Source organism: Sylvia atricapilla, chromosome 1 (assembly GCF_009819655.1).
Source record: "Sylvia atricapilla isolate bSylAtr1 chromosome 1, bSylAtr1.pri, whole genome shotgun sequence".
NCBI classification, from domain to species: domain Eukaryota; kingdom Metazoa; phylum Chordata; class Aves; order Passeriformes; family Sylviidae; genus Sylvia; species Sylvia atricapilla.
In genome coordinates, this window is record NC_089140.1 from 16,803,255 (window position 1) to 16,826,502 (window position 23,248).

General features: G+C 36.9%; 1 protein-coding gene across 1 annotated transcript in view; it reads right to left on the minus strand.

Moving 5' to 3' along the window:
* LOC136359391 (myosin-IIIa-like) overlaps positions 1 to 23,248 on the minus strand; it is a 39,376-nt gene that overhangs the window by 3,510 nt on the left and 12,618 nt on the right. Inside the window, exons 3-4 of the mRNA XM_066315996.1 lie at positions 12,932 to 13,036; positions 12,041 to 12,140 (exon numbers count right to left, since the gene is read on the minus strand). Coding sequence (XP_066172093.1) covers positions 12,041 to 12,140; positions 12,932 to 13,036 — 205 coding nt within the window. The remainder of the gene's footprint in view (positions 1 to 12,040; positions 12,141 to 12,931; positions 13,037 to 23,248) is intronic.

Sequence of the window (23,248 nt, forward strand, 5' to 3'; positions counted from 1 at the left end):
TGTTCAATCTTCTCTGTCTATGCACTATTGGGTTTTTTTCCCTCTTCAAACTGTAATTATTAAATGAACTGCAGATTTTTTTTCCTCCTCACCCTTCTTTTATTTCAGTAAAAAAAACGATTTAATTTGAATTGTTCACCACTTTCTTTAGGCTCTTGGGGGTTTTGTGTGTGGTTTTTTTTTGTTTGTTTGTTTGTTTTAATCCTTTTGCTCTCAGCATTAAAGTGGCATTTTAGATTATGCAGCGTAGGTCTTATGACAAATGATATTTCCTTGGGCTTTTTCTGTGTATAGAGGAAAGATGATGTAATTCCACACTTAGTAACATTTCTTCCAGCATTTCAGTAACCAGTCAAGCATATAGCTGGCCACTTTTTTTAACTTATATATTTTCAAACAAAACTGTCTTGCTCCTCCCCTCCCCATTCACTACTGTTTTGTTGCAAAATGAGCCAAATATTTCCCTGAGAAAATCTAAAATGTGTCATAAAATGGTGGTACATATGAATTATTTTTTCTTATGAAAGTTAAGAGCTTTATAAATATGTGCATTAATACTACCAAAGCATACCAAAAAGAAGATATTGTGCGTATAGCTGCAGTTCTTATTTTTTCAGACATCGTTCTACTAATAACAATTGAAAATCAGGACACTTTCACTATGAGGATTATTCAAGGTTTTCATTGTGAAAACAGGCATATTGAAATAACCTTGCAAGTAAAACCATCTACTTCTGACCTTAAGACTCAATAAAAGAAAAACAGGGCAGAAATTAATTCTCTATTATTAGGAAAGACTTGTCTGATAGTGCCCAATCTGAGCAGATGACATTCTGATCTAAACTGGGAGACTATACAAGATCCCTTTATGATGATGTCCTGTGACAGAAGAATGCCCATTTAGTGGTTGATGCTAGTGAGGGAATGGCAAGCCCTAGTAAATTGTACTAATCGCACATTTGACACACAGCAGGGAGACTGGATTCATATATAATGACCTTGACCTTACCCCCAAGGGCTTACACTCCTTTAGCTATTTCTTCCTTCTATATTTGTGCCCTCTGTGTATACTTCACTACCAAAGCATCCTCATTGTGACCTTCTGTAGATTAAAGACATGTAACTCCATCATTCCTCAAGGCAGTATCTGGACCAAAAATGGCTCACACTGTTAACCCTGCAAATCTAAACAGGCTAAAATGCTCTGAATTATTTCCCCGTCTTTTTTTAATCTCCTAGAGAAACAGACATAAAAAAGCAATAGTGTTTCACACTGCATACCCCTTAAGCTCTCTGGCAGGTATGTTTTGCCATTCTTGTTCCATGTTGTATGATGCAAAAAAGTGGCCTCTCCTTCCTCATCTCTTTGCCCAAAGGTGTGAAGTCAGTCTTCACTATAAATCACCCAATTCCACCTTTTTTAGTAGATCTGGAGACAACAGGTCCTACTGGTCCCAGGTGTTCCTCTAGCATCTTAAGCTTCACTTTGAGAAGCCACTATTCCTGTCAGGACGCAGACAGGGAAGTATCTACTTGCCTCACAACGGTGGTGCAGTTATAACTCAATTCCTCTGTAATTGCTGATACCCTTGACACTGATTTCTTTGCTAGCTTATTTCAGGTTGTACTGGTGTAATGATACGTATATATGTTCCAAATACTTCAGACAGGTCAGCTGAAATCCATACAAAATGTTAAGAAAAACCTCAATCATGCAATTCCTTCATACTACAAAACAACAAAAGAACAATATTAAACCAAGGCAATTCTGATAGTCCAAATGGCAAACGACACACCAGGAATGTAACTACATGCAACCATGCAGTGGCATCCCCACTTAATTTAATTTTAATTTAAGTTAAATACTTATCATGAATAGAAAACATGAATACATTTAATAGAAAATGTTACTACCAGACTATAAAGACACAGATTGTTGGTTTGATGACTTTACAAGAGATGTTTCAGAACCCTTTTGAAACAATGTCAACATTCAAAACGCCTTATGGATTATAAACTGACCACAAAAGTAAACGTTTAAATGAAAAGAGCACAGAGGCTATAGTTTTCTTGCATGAACTCTAGTGAGAAAAGCCTGCTTGAGAACTGCTCAGTGATAAGTGCTCAGATTAAGTCGAGAACCAAAAATCAAGTTCTGACCTATAAGATGGAAATAAAGAAATTTGAAACAAAGTTAAAATAATGAGTCAAAAATATTAGAATTTTCAGCAGCATTTTATGTTGAAATGTGTTGTATTATGTTATGAGGAAGCATGACTTGCTTTTCATGAATCCATGCTACCTCCTCCCAATCACCTTCTTGTCTGTCATACGTTTAGAAATTATTTCCAGGATTATTGGCTTCATCACCTTCTGTGATGGAGATCATATGTGGGTCTGACCAGACTATAGTTCTCTGAAACCAACTTCTTGCCTTTCTTTGAGATTGGAATGCAAATAATTTTCTTCATTGCTTCAGGAATCTTCTCCAATCTCCAAGATGTTTCAAAGATTATTGGCAGTGATCTTGCAATGACATCAGCCAGTTCCCTCAGCACTCTTGGGTGCATTCCAACAGGCTCCATGGACTTGTGTCCATCCAATTCTTTCAAATGCTCTCTAACCTGATCCCCCTTTACTGAAGGTACATTTGCCTCACTCCAGACTTCCCCACTGGTCTCAGGGATTACAAGTTAAGACAAAGTGGAAAAGAAAGATTCAGTGTCTCTACCTTTTCCATTTCCTTTAGCTAAATTCTATATCTTTCTGTATTATTTTGATGTACATAGTGTTTTAGTGTTGAAATCTAGTGTTTTCTAGACCCTCAAGAAAGCACACATGTTAGATGGAAATTTTTAACTGAAATAGACATATCCAAAGGCCCAGATAATCAAAAGGCCCAGAAAGATCAAAAGCTTAGTATCCAAAAAGACCATGTATATAAACTGCCTGGAAGATTAAAAAACCCATGGCATTTACTACAAAATGTGGCGTAAAAGGGAATAAAAAGGTTAATATGTACTATCAAATACAGGGCATATTAAATATAAATATAAATATAAATATAAATATAAATATAAATATAAATATAAATATAAATATAAATGGATGCTACAGAAATTAAAGTCCAGTGGCTTTCATTGTAAACTCACCATAAGACTTCAAGACAAAGAAAATATATGTTTAAGCATGCAAGGAAAAAATTAAAATCCTAGAATTATTAAAAAGTACATACTGACAATAAAATGACAAAAAGGCAGAACGTTCACTAAATTTGTGAGGTATGTAATCTTTTTTTAAACAAAAGGGTTTAATAGAACTTCTTTCTTTAATAAATCAAAGATCTTTCATTTTACAGACTCTAGTAGAGCAGGTAACCAGAGGCTCCCCTCCACATGCTCCTGATGGTTCAGTGCATCACACCACCAATGATTCTAATCAAATCTCATGCTTCGGGGCTTCAGCTGGTTTCCTGAAAGGGATGCACAGGAACATTTGTTGTCCTGTTGCACAATTGACCAGATGTACTTGGATAGGGGAACTACTCTTCTCCTGAGCCTCAGGGACTTGTACAGCTACACACAATCTGGTGCAGTATGATGGTGAGGAAATTCCTCCTCAGATGCTGCCTTCCTTATACATTAGATTTCAAACTGACTGCTGCTTTGACACCCAGAAAGAATAGTTTTTTTCCCCTCTGTATGACTGGCAGAACTCTGGAGATTTTTCTCATTGTTCTATGACATGGTTTTTCTGTTAGGATAATCTGCTATGATAATTCTGGCAACACCTATGCTGATACATAACAGAATATTTAAAATACCTCAGGACTGGAATACTCCAGTATAAGTAAGTCACTGTGTTCAATTTTCAGGTAAAAAATGAATGGGGTGTAGTATACACAGATGAGACCAGAGAGCTTCTAATAACCTCAAGAGATGACTGCTTTGTGGCCCATGACAAAACCAAGTGGAAGTCTTTGCTGGTCAGAAAGGGCTATTTTCTCACTTCATGTCTGGCATCTGACACTAGCGTTCAGCATCAAGCTTCTTTAATGCTTAAGCAACCAGTGACATCCTTATGTGAATTAATAGAAGAAAATATTTGAAAGACCAAGTGAACAGCTTATCCTGGATATAGCATTTGGCCACATGATTTCTGTTTTTTTGTTACTGGACAGCACAAAGGTTTTCATTCAGACATGCCCTCCCCCAAATTTTTAGGACTAAGCCTTCAACAAAGAATTAAACATTCAACAATGAAAAAGCTCCACAGCTCAAGTCAATGCATTCCATCTTATTCCTGCTAACTCTGGGCTGAAAATTTGGAATTACTTTGATTGGGATTAAAGCAGTCTGACAAGCTGCTCACGAAGAAAGCTTTCTTCAAAGTCTTTTACTTTTATTGGCTTCTGCCATATCTCCTGGTGGATGCGTTTTAGCAGCAACATGTGAATGCCATGCTAGATGGTATGCAATGACATAGACAATGAAATGACAACACAATAACAGCCCGGGTTTGATCTGAGCCAGTGAAGCACACAGCTTTATTATGGATGCATGCTAGAATGACTAAGACAAATACAAGTCTTCCTATGACTCATTGCTTAAAGTAAGCTAAGGGCAGAAAGAAAATTATTTTATTTTTGAATACTTTCAAGTTAAATTATTTTAATTAATTGTTTCATTTTTGCTGAATGATTCAGACAGCATTAATAGCTAATGCAGGGCAAGCACAAAGTACACACTAGGAAATTCTGACTACTCCAGAATAAGTAATCTACAAAAAGTTTGGAACACTACTCAAGGTCATGCTGAGATCCTCTTCAACATCAGGAGGACATGCAAAGCTGGGAATGATGATGTATATATTAAAAGGGACAGAGGCTGAAACGTCCCAACATTCAAACTTGGATCACTCACAACTGACTTCTCAACCTGCTCTCTGAGCACAAGGTGGCTCTAGACTCCCTCATTGCAGCCTGACCTGTGCCACGTGCAATCTGAGCACAGTCCTTGGGAGCCTTCTTGGCCTCTGCAGTGCCACATGGCCCAGACTCTAGCCAGGCTGAGCTGTGATCAGCCAGCAAACTGCATCCAACAAGGCTATTTGTGGTCATTTAGGTCATGTCAGGAATGGCCAAAGCACTGTGTCTCAGCAAGACAACATGAGAGCTGGTGAAGTGTCACGGTAAAGGATGACACCCAGCACCATGGTTCTCTGCCCAACCTCTGACCAGAGATTCCAGAAGCTTTTTCCCTCACAAGATCAGCAGAAAGTGCCCTCATGCATCAAAAGGCCAGGAGAGGCGAACAATTAAAGAGATGGAATTGTCAAGATGCAGTTGTACCATGGACTCATTATTCCATGGAGATTCTCCCCATTGTTTTGGACACTCTACAGTGTAACTGACTTGACTTCTCTTGCTTTGTCATTGTAGCAGCTGCTGGCTCAGATACACTTCAAAAACTCAACCTGTTTAGCACATTCACAGAATTGTAAACATTTTGGCCTGTATTTCTGTATCAGAATGGGCATCATGGAACAATATTTGACAGAAACACCTGAGCATTCTAACCTATGTTGATCGATTGTTATTGATCACTAGTAGTGGTAAAGCGCTAATAACAATCCATAATTTGTAAGGAAGAGTGGTACACCACTACTGAGACACAAGACAGAATTACTCTTTCTAGGGAAAAAACTCCAATAAATTTATTTTAATGACTCAATTGAATTATAAAATTAAGTTGCTTTTTTTTTTACTATTGCTCAAATGAAATTATGTATACATTTTAAAGTAAACATAGAATTAATTTAAAAATATGTTATGAAAACAATGTCTTGCCATTGACTAATTTCACCAAATTGCAATTTTGAGTAATAATAATAAGACCATCTAGGGATGCCAGTATTAAGATTTCTTTTCTTCTTAGCTTTGAAAGACTTCAAATAGTTGTAATGGAAGAATGATCATTTTCTTCATAGCAAAATAATAACCCAATTACATTCCAAACACAAAAGCTGACCTCTGTCTACCTGCAGTTTCCAAACTACACAGAAGCAAGAGTTTAAGTATTAAACAAAGAAATATCAGTATGTCTAAATAGACCAATACATATTCCATTCCCCAATCCATTTTTTCCCAATGAGTTGTACTCAGGTTAACTCTCTAGCTGACCCTGACTAGTGTCCACGATAAAACTGTGCTAGCTATATGCAAAGTGGGATATCTGATACTGTATTTGGAATGCCAATAAAATACACACAACTTTTACATCCAACACTGACACAAAAGCAGAAAAATGCAAACTAAGTGTGTTTAAAGTACAAAAATCACCCTACCTTCACTATATATTCCATTACTGTTACAATATGTGTTTTAATTATGCAATCTATTTATCCACAGAGTGAAATAAAGACTTGAAGACATTATTCTATTAACTGCAGCAACACAGCTTGTATTTTTCCATCATCTGCCAGCAGCAGTTGAGATTGCATTACCTTTTTTCCATGTTTTCCACTGGAACGTGGTTTATGTATTAAAAACCACAGATCTTTCCTATGTATTGCTTATCCAGAGCCTCTACTGATGGAGAGTTTCAGGTACTATCAGCAAAATGCCTAATAAGCAACATAAAATGGACAGTGCCAACCCATTTCAGTACCCCCTTCCCCACAGTTACATTACTGGGCAAACTATAAGGAATCATGGGATCTCTTGTACCTAGAGGTAGGCTTGAATTCTAAAGATTTACTGAGTCTGCCCACGTTTTATTTTCCTTATGGGTACTTGAATATTTCTAATATCCATCTAGATTTCTGACTTCTTTTCCAGTGACCTTTCCTGGTAATAACAGCAAAAGTCTAATTACATGTGGTATGAAAGTATGTTTGAGGCATAGACAGGCTTGGCCTTCAGAAAGAAACAGTGCTGCTGGAAAAATATGCATTTCTTAAGTGGGTGAGTATAATTTCTATTTCTTTCTGGACATTTTCAAGGCAAAAGCTACTCATCCTGAGATATTTCTAGTCTGGGAGAGCAGGCTTTAGTAGTCCTGAAGAAGTATGAGCTACCTGTGCTCTTTGTAAAGACTATCAGCCTAAAGGTCAACCCTCAAAAATACAGCTGAAGAGAAATTTTCCATCACCATTACAGTCTCCTCTTTTTAGATAAAAGAATTACTTTGCCACATGACCGTAGCTGTTTCAAAGCTTTTAGTGGAAAATGGTTCTTTCCTCCATGGCTTCTGAGACAGCAGCAACTTGTCTAGTTGTCTAGTTTGCTGATAGGGAGTTGTGTCCTCTAGGATCCTCTTCAATAAAAAAATATATATATAAGCATGAAAAGCTCTGGCTTTCAAGCTCCCAGAAGCACTGAAATGGCAGCGGATTTGAGAAATAATTTCAAATCTTTCAAAACGAAATGTCACTCAGACTTTTTCAGACCAAAGTTAAAGTAATAACAACAACGACAATAATAATAATAATAATATAGCTAAACTTCTTTTCTCCCATTTGAAACAGCACATTATAGAATTGTACCTTAGATTGACATAAATTCATAAAAGGCACTGTGCAGCATCCTGATTTCAAGAAAAGAAACTGAATTGAGGGACTATTCAAAGAAGCAAGTGTTTGTCAGCAGAAGCAGATGTTATACCCTCAGTATCCCATGAAATTGGTTGCATATTATAAGATGCAGATGAATATATGAATTTTTACTACAGATTAGGTGTGCTATGTGTTCAAGTGACTTCAGGCAAGTTTTTTAACTGATGAAAGAATGATCTGACACTGGAAGATATTTAGGCAGCAAGGGCTGCAGATAAATTTGTCACATGAGTTTCAAAAGGTATCTGGCATTAAATTAATTTCTTTAAATTTCATTACATTAATTTCCTGCATCTTTAGAGGCTAAAATTTAATTTGAAATCTGTCTTTTTAACACCAATCCACTGTGTGCAACCAGAGTTCTGAAACAGATGCAAAAGACTTTCTCCATAGAACAGTAATAAGAAACTGTGAATATAATTAGGAATATATATCAAAAAGGAATTTAATTCACACCTTACCTGCCTCCAGTTCTTTTTATATAACAGATTGCATAGCAGTCACTCTTTAAAATGCTACAGGGAATTTAATGTAAATGTATATTTTTCTATCAAATCTGTATTTTATACAGAAAACATAGCAGGCACATGTGAATAAAATGTAACTATATAATGTGGTAGAGGACATTCCTTGCTTGGAGCCTAATTGCTGCAATTTTCAGCCAGAACATCCTACCCCAAAGCTTTTCTATCAGAACAATTTAGCAGCTAATTCCTACAAATGTTCAGGTAGTGAAATTGCCTTCAGTCAGCCTTCTTCTCTTACAAAGAAAATATGGATTATTAATGTATTTAGAAGTTGAATGACTTTATAGACTGAATCTGTGATCACTGGATATTCTAACAGTAGATCCCCTTGGCTGCCACTCATTATGTGTAGAAAACAAAAATTATTTTGTTTATTTCTGCTAATCTAAATTATAATACTGGATGGGTGCAAGGCCAGAGGATGCATCCTCGGTAACAGTATTTCAAAATTGCTGTGGCTTGGACAGTTTAAACTAAAATTTTATCTGACAGCTCACTGATTGAAGCAACTCAGCTCCAGAAGCATTGTTTTGGGATGCTACAGAATCATACAATGGCCTGGGTTGCAAGGGACCTTAAAGATCATTTAGTTCAAACTTATTTGCATGGGCATGGACACTGTCACTAGGTCTCTCAGAGGCCCATCCAAACTGGCCCTGAACACTTCCAAGGATGTGGCATCCACAAATTCTCCGGGCAAACTGTTCTAGTGCCTCACTGAACAGATTTTTTTTTTTCTAATATCTAATCCAAACTTATTCTTTTTCAGTTTGAAGTCATTCCTCCTTGTCCTGTCCCTACATGCTCTTGTAAATAGTTCCTTTCCAACTTTCTTCTAGGCTTCCTTTAGGTATTTGACTTGATTTAATCATAAATCTATATTGGGATTGGGTGTTTCTTAGACATGAGAATATTACTAGGGTGATTAACCAATATTCCAGCAGAATTTTAAGGGAAAGTAAGAATTTCACTCTTCAAAGCAATCTGAGTGAGGCATGCCTGTGGGGCTGTGGTATTCTTTGAGTCTATCTCTTTAACTGTCAGTACCTCTAGAAAGGCAAACAGTGCAGAGAGTTAGCCTGGATTTTGGAAGAGCTTTTCCCTACCTTTTCTGTGTCACCTCAGGCAACTCAGTCTCTCAAAGTTTCAGATACCCAGCTGTTAACTGGGAATTACAGTAATTTACTTCTCCATAAGGGCATTGTGAAGGCTATCCATCACAGACTGTGCCCTGTTCAGAAGCTATGGTCCCAACATACACAAATACCTATGATACAGTGACCACAAAGCAATGTGTATAAATTGTGTCACAAAATGAAGCTTCTGAAAAGTCCATGCCACTGTGCAAGGAAGGACTCACCATGGCAGAACACTATATACTGAGTTCAAAGAGTACAAAAGCAAGGAAGGAAAAAAAAAAAAAGTCATTTTCAAATGTGATTTAATTTACTAGAAGTTAACTGTTTTTTCATTTATGACTCTTAAAATGTTCCTAAGTGTACTTTAAAATAAGAACAAAAACCACACAAGTTAAATGATTGCACAACACATGCAGACTGAGAAGAAGTCTTTTTCTAGCTTTGTGTTCCATAAGGCACTTCACAAGCCCGTCTTTCAGACACAGGGTTTATGTTTAGAAGAAAACCACCACAAGGGGAGGACAGCAAAGGCTTCTTCAGGAACATCTCAACAGTATCCAGGATGCAGGAGGATGGTGCAGATAAAGTTATCTTGGGAAGGGCTCACCCACTTCCTTAGTTATGTGTGTTTGGTGATTGAAGGAGTCCTTGGTTCTCTGCCTCTGTTCCCCTCTCCACACAGAAAAGCTCTGTGCATGCTAGAAATGGTGATGTGATTATTTGGGTTGGGATTTTTTTGTGTTTCTTTGGCCCCACGTAATAATTGGTTTAGCCTAAACCAAAATTTTTGCTTCCTCTGAGTATTTACTGGGTTAAAAGGACACTCTACCTCCATTTCTATCTTAGTCTGTAGCCTGTCAATTTTAGATGCTTGTATAATAAAAGATGGCTGAGTTTAAGTCCCTGATCCAATAAATGTTTATGTACAATGGTCTATAGCAATGCCAACATGAGAGATTTTCATCAACTCACATTCCTGGCTAAAAAATTATCTTAGAATCTGATTAATGTGGGATTAAATCCCCTTAAGTAGAAGACACAAATCCCACAAATCCCAGCTGAATACCTTAAGCAGCAGCCTGAATGGTGAATGGTACATCTTCCGTGATGATTTTATAAAGACTATAAATTTATTCCTTCTGAAAATATTCATTATTGGCTTCAGATAGTTTTTCTTCCTGGGGAGATGGAGGGAAGTCAGGGAAAATATCAATCTATACCTAAGTTAAAGTGCCATTTGTATGTTCCTTTGAGGGGACAGACTGCAGCTATTACAGGCCCCTTTTGAGCCCACAAAAATATGTGTGTATATATGTTTCTAACATGTATTTTGGCATCACATTCTTCCCACAAGAATTTAAGATTATTTTTCAATTACAGTCTTATCAGTATATTGCAGTAACTGGGGAATAAAGAATTCAGGTCTTCATCCCTACAGCTTGTAAGTTTCAATATCTGCATAAGTGATTTAATTTTCAGAAGCATTGATCTTCTAATTACCTAATTTTTTTTTCCACAAAAAAAAATAAAAGCCTGTGGGCAAAAATACTGTGTTTCACAATAAACTTCTAGACTATCAGAAAATACTAGTAAGTATATTGCAGATGATTTAGAAAATATGAAGATTTTTCAACGGAAGATTTTATCTGAGGAATATAGAAGAAATATATGACATTTCAGAAGAATTACTAAGCCAAATAGTTGTGGGGAATTTGTGTGTCAAGTCATGAGAGTTCCATAAATATAATCTACTGGTTCGAAGATACTATACTAAAGAGAGTTAAAATCCCATGATTACTTTAAAGAATTGTTATGTGTATATCAAATCAGTATCATTAACAAAATAGGAGGGCAAAGGAAAAACAAAGATTTTCCATCTGCTGAGTTAAATATATTTACAGTTGTCTGCTCTGCTGTGAAATTGTGACCAATACATTTACTTTTGACATATGAAGGCAGTGTTCTACCCAAAGATAATAGTTCATAACAAACAGCACTGCAAGTTTTTATACTCCTCATATGAAACAAGAGTCTAGAACCTTTTAGGCAAATGACTGTAGTATGGCTGATAAATAACAGGTTTCATCCTCTTACCCATGTCTCTCCTCTTCCCTTTCGGTGGTGACACCAAAGATGAGAGTATTAAAGAATCCTTTTAGGCCTAACAGGCTTCAACTGACCCTTTTAATGCCAATTCTTAGATTTAGATTCGCCAAAATCTGTCCTCCCAAACTTTAGGGAATTACCTACATAATTTTTCCTCCTCTACTGCCTTCAAGTATCTCTTGTTTTGTTTTAAATCAAATGAAGAAGTAATACGCATCTGATGTGAAGCTCTCCCATTCTTTACAATATCCAGTAAGTTTTAAATGCTCTCATATAAAAGATTAAGCTTTTTCCTATCAGCTCCTAATTTCACTGAACCAGTGTATGGTTCTTGGAGGGACTAAACACCAAACTTATTTTGAATCCTATTTGCTTGCTTTGCCATTTCACTCACTCTGTGCCTCAAAGCATTTGGCACTTACCACCACAATATCATAATTTCTGGTTTTTAGCCATGCTATTGAAACAGCATTACCAAAAGTACTACCATTTCTATCCAGTTAAAAAAAAGTAATTTTAGTTATCCAAGTGATTTTTAATGAAGAACTAAAAACTTAACAAACATTTAACATAATATTTTCTGGTTTATTTACTCTATTCTATTTTCCATACTTCAAGTGTAAAACATTGTATATATACGTAAATACGGCATACCAAAATCCACAAGCTTGACTCCTCCTTCGGTGGTCAAAAGGATATTATTTCCCTTAATATCACGGTGGATAGTTTTGTTTTCATGCAAATGCTGAAGTCCCTAGAAGGAGAGACATAAATATGAACTTTTAATAACAGCTTTGTCCTCTGTATCACATTTGCAGAAACAATCAGGTAGTGGAAAAGTATGAAAAATACTCAAAGCTTTTTCTTTAATCCAAAATCAGAGGGTGCCATCCTTACTGCAAAACCACTTGCCACATAACAAGGAAAAAATATTCTTTAATTGCCCCACTTTATGACAAATAGAAATTTTAAGAAGGAAGCAGAAAAATATCACTATAAACATACATATTATACCTTTAGAGCATAAACTCAAAGAAAACTACTAAGACCTAAATTCCACCAAATTCTTCCAAAGGAGAAAGTAAAATTTCAGTTATAAGAATATGGTAAATAAAGACACTTGATCCTAATGAGCAAAACCAAATTCTTGTGCAATTCTTGTAGCAGGGTTTTTATTTGCCAGATATGTGGATTATTTTACTATAAAAATAATTTGGATCTGCACATAGGAAGCTGAACATATCGTATCAAAGTAGCTTGATGATATTTCTGCTAAAAGAAAAGGGTGAATTGTAGTTAATAAGAAAACTGATCAGTGGTCAGAAATCAATTTTCATTCTCTTAATAGTGAAATGAACAGATTAACTGCTATTTACCTTGCTTGCTTGAAAGGAACCATCCTAATTACACATTGCCTTGATTTCATTAAATACTGCTATAATTCAAGATAGTGAGCTGTGTTAGTGGGGACATGGTCTTCATTCATTTAAAGGAAAAAAGTATGAGCAGAACATTGACTGTCCTTTCATTGAAAGCCTATCTTACCATCAGAGCTTCACGTAAAATGTAAGCAATTATAAGTTCATTCATCCTTTCACCTCTCTTCAGAAATCCTTTCACAAGATCAGTCACAGATCCACCGTTGCACAGCTACAAAACATAAGGGGAATATAAAAAGGAATTAAGGCGTGTTGGAGTAGCCACTTGGTTTTCATTTTCAGTATTTTTTTGTATCTGTAGCCAAAGGAGATTCTATTAAACTGACAAAACCACAAATTTGTCCTTAAGTCTACCATTTATACAAACAACATACACAGCAATTTTTGCCAATTGTTTTCCACTGCTTTTTGCATTTAATCCTTCCTGTCCAAACACAAGTACAGTAGTGCATCTCTTTATTTTCCTATATCCATGACTGCTTTTCACTTTAACAGAAGTAGTTTACAGTGCAATAAATTAGCTGTGAAGGCATGTTTTGTGGGGCATACTAATTGCTTCCTATATTCATCATGTGGAACTCACCACCAATGCAGATTATTACATCATCAATTCTCAGGTACGAAAGCTACATACAGTAAAAATGGATTTAAGCCATCAGAAAACAGGCAGCAGAGAAATTTCCCAAATTGAAGCCTATCAAGGGTAAAATTGGCCTTTTTGCTGAGTAGCACTTAATCCCTAGCATAGGGAGACACAAGGCAATGTGGAATGTGATGAAAGCACTGTGGAAAGAAAGGTCTCCTACTGAAACAAGATGTGCTGTAAGACTAATTACAGCCCTTGTTGCATCAACCTTGTCAGCTCCTTGTTCCAGATGCAGAGCTACATTTTTTCTGCTGGAAGAAGCAACAATGTAACTTTAGTGAGTACCTACCACTGTAGGAGTTACATGTCTGCAAAGATGAAATTGGCACTTAAGCCCTTAAACTATCCATAATGCACCTGACAATACTCATTGATTGAAGAGCCATTTGCTCTGTAAAGGAGTAGCTGCTCCCAATAAAACAGTAAAATAAACTTTAATTCTTATGCAGTATCATCATCCAGTAGCTTTTCATATGAAACTAAATATCCACATAAGATATTTTAACAATGCAGCACAAAGCAGTAATTCCTTTGCACTACATTTGAAGTATATTCAAATCAAGGGCATAATTTACCAGTAAAACCTTTCAACTGCAGAATTCTATGCATCAGATTCTTTTGTATATGTATATTTATCTGTTCTTCTATACCCCTACAATTTTTTCTGTGCTACAATTAAAAAAAAAAAAAAAAAAAAAAAAAAAAAAGACTTGCACTTTATAGCAAAAAGCATTTTCTATCCCTTTCTACCCAAACATAACAATAATTCTCTGACTACCTTTGAAACCCCTAGGCTGCACTGAACTTGCACCAGATGAACACCTACAGAAATGCCATTCAGTACATAACTCTTGTTGTAAGGTTTGTTCCCCATCGGGTCAGGAAGGGCTCTGGTCTGACAGGGCTGAGCTCTATGGCAACAGTCTTGGAACTCACTTAACCTCACCCTTACCTAAGTGGGACAATATGCATGCTTAGAGAGGGAAGAACTCATATGCTTAAATGATGGGATTAAATGCTTTGCTGGATAAGGATCAGATTCCCAAGCAGGATTTCATTTACTGTCATTAGCCATGCTGGTCTGCCTTCTACACTGACTTTTTCTAATTAGGTTGGTTTTGTTTTGTTTTTTTTTTTTTTTTTTTTTGTTTTTTTGTTGTTGTTGTTGTTGTTGTTTGTTTTTTGGTTTTTTTGGTTTTTTTTTTTACAATGACATTGTCTTTTCAGGGTTTCTATAATTTTAACTTTGGCAAATCACTGACATTTAATCAAACCAAATGGATTATTACAGTTCTGGTTAATTTAAGGCTCTTGAATTCAGGGCACTGAAACTGTCTGACAAGTTACAAACCAATTGTGAAATACGTTACACATATGATATTCTTATATTATTCAAACTATTTTTCTTCATTATCTCATACTACATTTTGCTTCCTATAGATGGATCTTATTCCTTTACAGACCTGTATACTCATTCAATGTAAAGAAAACCAATGCAGAAAGGAATATATTCTTTTTGTAGGTAGAAGAAGGGAGAAACTGAACCTCAGAAATCACCCTCTTTATTGGCAAGAAAGCCAATACTGAATTTATTTGCCTAGGTCATTAATGTTAATTTTCGCTTTCTTTAACATGTTGCTCTAACTAATTTTTCAACTACTCTCATAAGAAATAATTCCTTATTATGAGGTAAATATCTGCATTGTAAGATAAAACTTACTAAAAATATCAGGGAATGTAAGATACTAAAGTTGTGATTATTTTAGATCACAAAAAACTGAACCTGGGTATGTAAAAGGTCAGCTAAAGAGGTCTTGAAATAAAGAACCCAGAAATCAGCCCTACCACCATGGAACCCCCCTCACCAACTCCCAAGGTGTGGTGGCTGCTTAAACAGAGTTCAGCTGAGGATGTTACAGACACAGGCTCTTGTACACACACAGGACAACATTTTTTTGCTACTTCTGCATGAAAGAGCTGTACTTTTACTTTACTTATATCAGACAATAAATATTTTTCTGAGACCTCCAGCATAGGAGGAAGAGGAGAAAAAAAGCTGAGTATTAGAATGCAAGCAGCTATAAGGAGGAAAAGGGATTATTGGAATACAACCACAATTAGAAAAGGAGATTATGGCAGACACTGCATGTGTGTGCTCTTCACTGTGTGGGTGGAGGGGGAGCAATGACGACAACGATGACACAAGTTAGTATTAGCCTTATTCTATTTTTACCATCATGGGTAAAATGTTGTATCTGCTCTAATTTCCTGTCTCTAATGTCCATTTTTTGGAGGTGAAGCTGCCACACGTGCCTAAAATCTGCAGAAGACTAAAGTTGAAATGGTGATTCTTTCTCCTGACTCAGGTTATCAAGCTGCACGTGTACTCAATCCAGAGGCATAATACACACCTCAAAAAGTCTCTCTCCTAACGAGTCAGGCTCTTCTCTTCCATCTCAAAACAAGAAGCTAGAGAGAGCTACAATACTCCTGCTCAATACAGTGCTGGACCATGCTTGCTTGGGAATTTGAGTAGAAAGGAAATAAACTATCCTTGGGGATGTTAATCAAGATCTAGTCCATAGAAACTTACAGGAGTAAAAAACCCTAAATCATTAAAAAAATCACATAACCTTGATTTATACAATCCTTTAATGAGAGATTATGGGATAAATGTTTAGTAGTACTGCTAGACACAAAGTTTCCTGGGGTGTTGCTAAATATTGCAGCTTATAATTATGATATCTGCTGCTTCTTAGTAGCATGCTGTCCACAGTAAAAAACACTGTGTAGCCTCTTAGCAAAGCTGCTCAGCTCAAGTTAAGCCAACTGAAATGCTTGGATGACAAGAAATTTTGAAGGCAACAGAGAAATTTTTTAAAAAAGATCTTTCTAATTTCCAGTGAAGCATCTAGAGAATGGAGGTGCTGGTAGGTCTTACTTTGTTGCAAACATTGTGAACTCACATGACAAAAGAGCTGATCAGTCTGTGTCATTTGCTCTACTGCATTTGGTAAAATCTCCTCAGAACACCTTGATAAGGGGAACTATAAGCAGAGAACACAAATGCACAGAGAACTTGGGACAGCTGCACAGCAGGAGCTGTGTGTCTGTCTGAGCTCTGCCCCAGGGATGCTCCCTACCCTGAAGGTCAAAACAACTCAAATGACCTTTCACCGTCATGGGACATGACCTCTTCTGGGAGGAGAGGATCATAACTCTATTTTTCACCACATATTCACACACGTTCTCTTGCATACACAGAAGCATTTAGTGTGGTTTGTATCAGATGGAAGCCCCCATTTAGCTTTGAGAATACTCAGTTTAAAGGGACAGACTTTTGGAATGTCCAGCCAGTGAGACACAGGAAGGGAAGATATTCGTGACCGTCCCACAGGGGAGTAATTTAGAAATGTCAGATCTTTGCACATGGGCAATTTTCATCAAACTAATATTAGTCACTTCTTCTATTGTCCCCTCGTGATTTAGAGGTATTTTCCTTATTGGCAGATTTTTCAGTGCCTGCATTGATAGAATGCAAATATTATCTATAAAAACAAGCAATTAAAAGGAGGGTGAACTGAAGCCTTAGGGCTACCTAAAATGGGGTGGAGAAGACAGAGACAGAATCTTCCTGGTGTCACACAGCAAAGGATGAAAGGCAAAACGTCCCCACTGCATGACAGGAGATTCATACTGGACATAAGTGAAAAATTTTCCCTCTCAGTTAAGCACTGGGAGAGATTACACAGTGAGTCTGTGTTACATCCATTCTTGGAGATATTCAAGCTTCAATTGAAAGGACAAATCTGTAACATTTCAGTTAATAGTCTTTGAGCAAATAACTTCCAAAGGTCCCCTCCATGCTGTACGTTCATATGATTCAGAATATATGAATTCTACAATATTCAGTTCTTAGTCTGGATTTTCAGACAGCAGAAAGAGTTGGAAAGAACGAAGAAAATCTTGCATACCTAAATCAACGGAAAGAAAAATTTCATAGAAAGCTTGATTCATATAAAAATCTGCCTTAAAGAGCTGTAGCTCTGATGGCCATGCATAGCTCTATCAAAAGTGGTGCTTGGGAATCTTTTACAGTGCTAGAAAAGGACTCCTCCCTTACGGTTTTCTGGCACTCCATAAGGCAAAGACTCATACTGCGATGACATGCAGTTCTCCACCCACCCATCTGCCACAACCATGTGCTACTGTAATTGAGCTATTAGTATGCTAAGCTATCTTCAGAAAAAAAAAAATAGAAAAAGCATGATCCTAACACATGAAATGTCACTTAAAACTGCCATCACACCACAGTCATGCAGATGTTCTTTTTTAGGTCTTAGTCACTCTTGACCCAGTTAGACATTTCTCCTCTTCAGCTCTTCTCGATTCTGATGCCCATTGAAGATTCAGTATCAGCTCCCCTTTTAAGAAAACTACCAGTTTTACTTTTGTTAGGGCCATTAGAGCCTTTAATCATCCAACTGCTCCTGACTTATGCATCTGTACTAAGCTGTCAGGAACTGTTTGCTTGCATCCTGCAGTTGTCAAGGTGCTTTCATCTTACTTCAGCAGCTTGGATGCAAACAATGGGACAACTACAATTGCTTCTTTCCCTATCTTTACAGGCTGTTCAGACATAAATGATGGGGCAGTACATCCCATACGAACAATTTATGTCATGCATAAATTATAGTTATGAAGAAGTCCAACCTTGCTTTAATGTTATCACACATAGGAATGCTAAAAGCATCACAGGCACTAATCTCTATTTTTTCCCTGTTCTTAGAATAGATCCATAATCTGACCTGCTCTCCTAAGCAGCCCTGCCAGTCTCTGAGATAACTGCACCTTCCTTTCAAGAAAGACTGCTGTAAGAACAGAAGATTCCTAGTGTTGCTGGTTTGTAATCATAAAATTACAGAAGTGAAGGAGTAAAAGGGATCTCAAGAAATAACTCAGTCCACCACACATGCACTGTGTAAAGACCTGGTACTTTCAACTATGACAGATACATGTCTAACTTGCTCCTAAAAATCTCCCATTGAGGAAGACTTCAGTCTTTCTAAGTAGCCTGTTTCTGTGCTTCTCTAGCCTGATAGAGCACTTTCCCTGCTGTCCAACCTGAATCCTTTTTACGGCCAACAAAACTGCATTACTTTTCCCCTTCCTTTCAGCAGTATCTGATAATAAATTATCATTATTTTCTATTTCCATCTCTGTCAGACTACTGTCATGATACGTCATTGTTTTCTTTGTTTTAGCTATACATTAATTGTTGTAACCTTTTGAAATTCTCCACATTTTCTCAACCTGGATTGCCTTCAATTTGCCACCAATGTTTGTCTTACCTTTTTGCCCTAAACTGCATACAGAACTCCCTTGAAAATCTTGTCTTAGCTGAGAAAAGCTGAACAGAACTTACTCATCTCCACTTTACAGAGAATGGCTTTCTGCAGAACTACAGCCTGGTCAGATATGTCCAATTTTTCTTCCTACGGATAGCAGTACTTTGCATGACTATCTCTTCTGTGATTCAAAAAATTTCTCTGCTATCCACAACTACAAATCTGATCCTATTCCCCAGTATGTCTGTAATTCAACTAGGTATCTGCTTCAACTTTTTATGTGGACTTTTTTTTCATCACTCAGGTTATTACTGAACAGAAACAGACCAAAAGCAGATGCCCACTTCAGATTCTTCTAGCCTGAAAGTGAACTAAGTCCAGTCTTTTGAAAAAAAGGCAATTTGTTTTATTGTTTTTTTGAAGTTTCTATATTTCCACGTTTTCCTCACTAACATGTCACATGGGACCATATAAAATCCTTACAAAAGACATATTATCCTGTTAGAAGATGACATTGTATTAATATAACTTGTTCGGTCCAGTCCAAATTGACCACTTACAATGTTACTGAGTTCTGCATGTTCTAGAGTGGTTTCTATTAATTTGTTCCGGAACCATTGAGGGAATTAAAGAAGATTGCTCTGTATTTCCCTAGGACAGTATTTTTCTTCACTTTGTAGTCATGTACTAAGTATTCCTGTATCTCATTTCTCTAGTAACCTTGTCTTTGCTACTCACCACTTTAGATTCTCTGAACCTGTCTTTAACTTTAGCTGAGCATTTTTTTTCTTCTATTTGAAGGCATTTTGAAATTGCATTCTTACTGGCCTCTTACTGTGCTTCTATTTTTCTCTGCACCAGTGAATTTGTTATTGTGTTTTTAATGTGGTTAAAGAACTGCCAGCTACCCTGGTACTTTCCTGTAATTTTACATTATATTTCCTAAGTACAGGTACACACCAGTTCCTGAAGCCAGCTAAAGCATACTCTCCCTAAATCCATTATCTTCACCCTCCTGCCATCTTTACCACCCTTTCTTTTCTTAGGTGAACGAAAGCAACTATTTGAGGGCCTTTTTCACTCAAATTTCCTCCCATGTCTTTTCAAAAGAGATTTTCTCTATTAGAACAGAACAGAACCTACCTAACAGAACAGAACCTACCTAATACAGCCATTTCCAGAGTCACTTTCTTTGCCTTCTCTCTCCAAACAAGAACTCCATGGGCTGTCCATCTCACAGTTCAGCTGGGACCAGGTAACTCTTATTCTCTGCCTACAGCGTGACATGTTTCCCTAATTATTACTGCCAAAGAGCACATTCCACTGACAGCACTTAACATCTACCACCCATACTTGAAGGTTCTTGTGAAAACTTACAGGGAGCTAAATCAGTTTCTCCAATGGGCCAAGTGGTTCAGTACACAGCTCCTGTCCGTGCAGCACAGTTTTAATTTCATCTCAAATGAAATGTGAAGAAAGATGTGCACTGTAGCCCCTATTTTTCCTCACAACTGGACAAGACAACCCATAACCAAAAGAAACCACAGCAATGGTTCCTCTATGCTTTTAGATAAAGTAGATTGCTTCCAATTTAGCATGAACGAAATGTAACACTGAAACAGGCATCTTTCCTGAATTATTTTGCTTCACTAATCAAAAACTATGGGGTATTTATGATTTTGCTATCTTATATCATCTAGCATCTCTAGGGCTGTGTTAGTCACAGCCTCACGGGTGTTTGTTTCTTCTGATTTCTTTCCTTTCAGTTTGGTTTTTAATTTCTCATTTTCTTTGTCATGCACAAGCACTGACAAGACAGCAGGCCAGAGGAAAAGTTGTTCTTTGCCTGTTTCATCTTATGCAACTCTGGCCTTCACAACCCCCTATATTTCTCAGTCAGATAGTAGATATCTTCATATCATGGCCAAAATGGAAAAGCTGCAACCATGCAATTATTGCCTAAATTTCTTCTTTCAAACTCAGCATAACTGAATGAAGCCAAGCAGACTTTACATAAAAAAAACCCAAACCAAACCAAAAACCCCACCAAACCTAATCCCCCAAATAAGGATTTTTCTGTTCTAAAGCATTTCTAATATTGTGGGGGAAAAAGCAACAAGGTGACAGTGCTGTTGCAAAGGTTTAATGGACAGAGCCCGGCTCAACTCCTCTTCTGGTTCATACCAACACAAACTTTATATCGCGCCATCCCATATTTCACAATCTTTATGTTATAATACATTTACATCCCCATCAGGTTGCTAATGAAGAGATTAACGTATCATATGTCCACATTTCTCAAAATATTATAGAGTTGAAGTGGTACCAAATTATTATTTCAAATAATCCTCTGTAAAGAAAATGGAAGCAAAATATATTTAAAACAGGAATTCTAAAGGAGCTTCACCTATAGCTTCATGGCCTGGCAACACAATAGCACAGCTGTAATTTTTTAAGAATCAAATAAATGGAAGGGTCATTTTGCAAAACAAGAGCTAACCTAACAACAAAACTGAGAGGCATTGGTCAGTATAGAGACAGGACTTTCTGAGCAAATACAAGAGGCAGCTTGCCAAGAAAGAAGATTTTGATAGAGAAAACTTAGTGCAATTCATCATTTTATCGTACACAAAGAGCAGTGGTAAAAAGAAAAAAAAAACAAACAATAACAACACATTTAGAGGGTAAGACCACTCCCTTGGCTAGGGAGAAAAAACAGGGACTAACTTTGGGATTCATAATGACAGAAGTATTTCTACTGACTGCTGCAGACCTTAGCTGAGGCTCTAGAAAACACACAGAACCCCCTAAGCAAATACAGCAGCCTGTGGTAACAGCAAGCACTTCATAGCTTTTATTTCCTTCTCAGAACTGCATTACATTTGTTCACTCTTCACCAGTTAAGAAGCATTTCAAAGCACCTTCCTGTTCTCTAGCATAATTTCTATATTATTCAGGCTTCAGACAGTAGTTCCAAGTACTGCCATGTCCACACTACTCATAATCCATTTTATGTGTGTGTTTCTACATGAAGACAGTAATTTAGTCTAATTCACTGTAATTTAAATTACTGCAATAGAAATCTTCCCTATTGAGTTTGAAATCATGGCTGGGGAAGCACAGCTCCAAACAATGGGGCTTGTCTAAAGGCCGCTTTTACAAAAGGAGTGAAGCTGAAATTCACTCATCCCTAAGGAAATTTGTCTCCTCATGGGAGTGTGTGGGGACACTAAAGGAGATACAGGACTCTGTAACTGTCTCAGGACCCTAATACGCAAGAACATTCTGAAGGACTTGCTTAAAAATAATTTTATAAGAATAAATTGATGCTAAACTCAAAAGCCATATTTCTCTTTTTTTCTTATTTTAATGAACTACTGGAATGATTAACTGGGAGAGACTAGATTGGACAGAATTGAAATTAAAGTGTTTTGTAAACCAATCTCTCCCTGCTCACTGCGTGCATGTAAGGAAGTTCCCTGCTTCCAGGCTTTGATTTCAGCAAAGTCAGCAGCTTCCTGAATTGCAACAAATGCTGGCATTACTTCTGGAGCCCAGAAAACCTTTCATCACCACTGACACCTGTCTTGTTTCTGTACCTCCCAGCTCCTTGTTTCTTGCTACAGTACTTTACCTACCACTGGAATGACTTCAGTCACTCCCTTTTAAAGAGACCCAGAATGTAAACTGAGCACAAAACCACCAAAATTGTACTGTCTATCACACTTGAACTTAAGCACTTAACCCTCAGGTGTCAGAGAGCAAACCCTCCAGCAAAGAGCAAACAAATCTTAGTCTAAGCATTCTTTCAATGAATGATGCTATTCCCCATCACAGCTAAAGGAGGACTGGTTGTCTCAGATCTAATAAAAAACTACACAAATGTGGGTTTTGGTGGTTTATTTTATTTTGTTTTTACATTACCTTACATCTTCGGTAAAATTGTGATCAAAAATAAAATGCACAGAAAGCAAAGTGATGTTAAACATTAGAATGTTAGAGGCATATTTATCATATGCTACTTTTAAATATAAATAGTGGTATAAATAGTGGATTAAATAGTGGTATAGTAAAACTATTTTCTGGGTTTCTGTTTTACTGCCTGGTGGCAAAAATTGTTAGAGGTAACTGGGAACCAGGTTTTTGCATCTGAGTATTCTCCAGGCCATAACCAGTTGTTTAAAAGATGCAAACTCTGCAAACCACAATATAATATGAAATATTCATTATGCAGAGAAATTATGGGTATTTAATGAAAGTTTGAAGCATCAAATGATAGTTGTAGCCACATATCTTTGGTCTTGAGAAAATAGGATATGATTCAAGAATGAAAAATTGCTATAATTGGGAAGCAAAGAGGGATGCATTAGAAATGGAGAAATCAAGCCCAATTCAGGCATGTAATGGATCAAAACATTCAGTGTTGGTC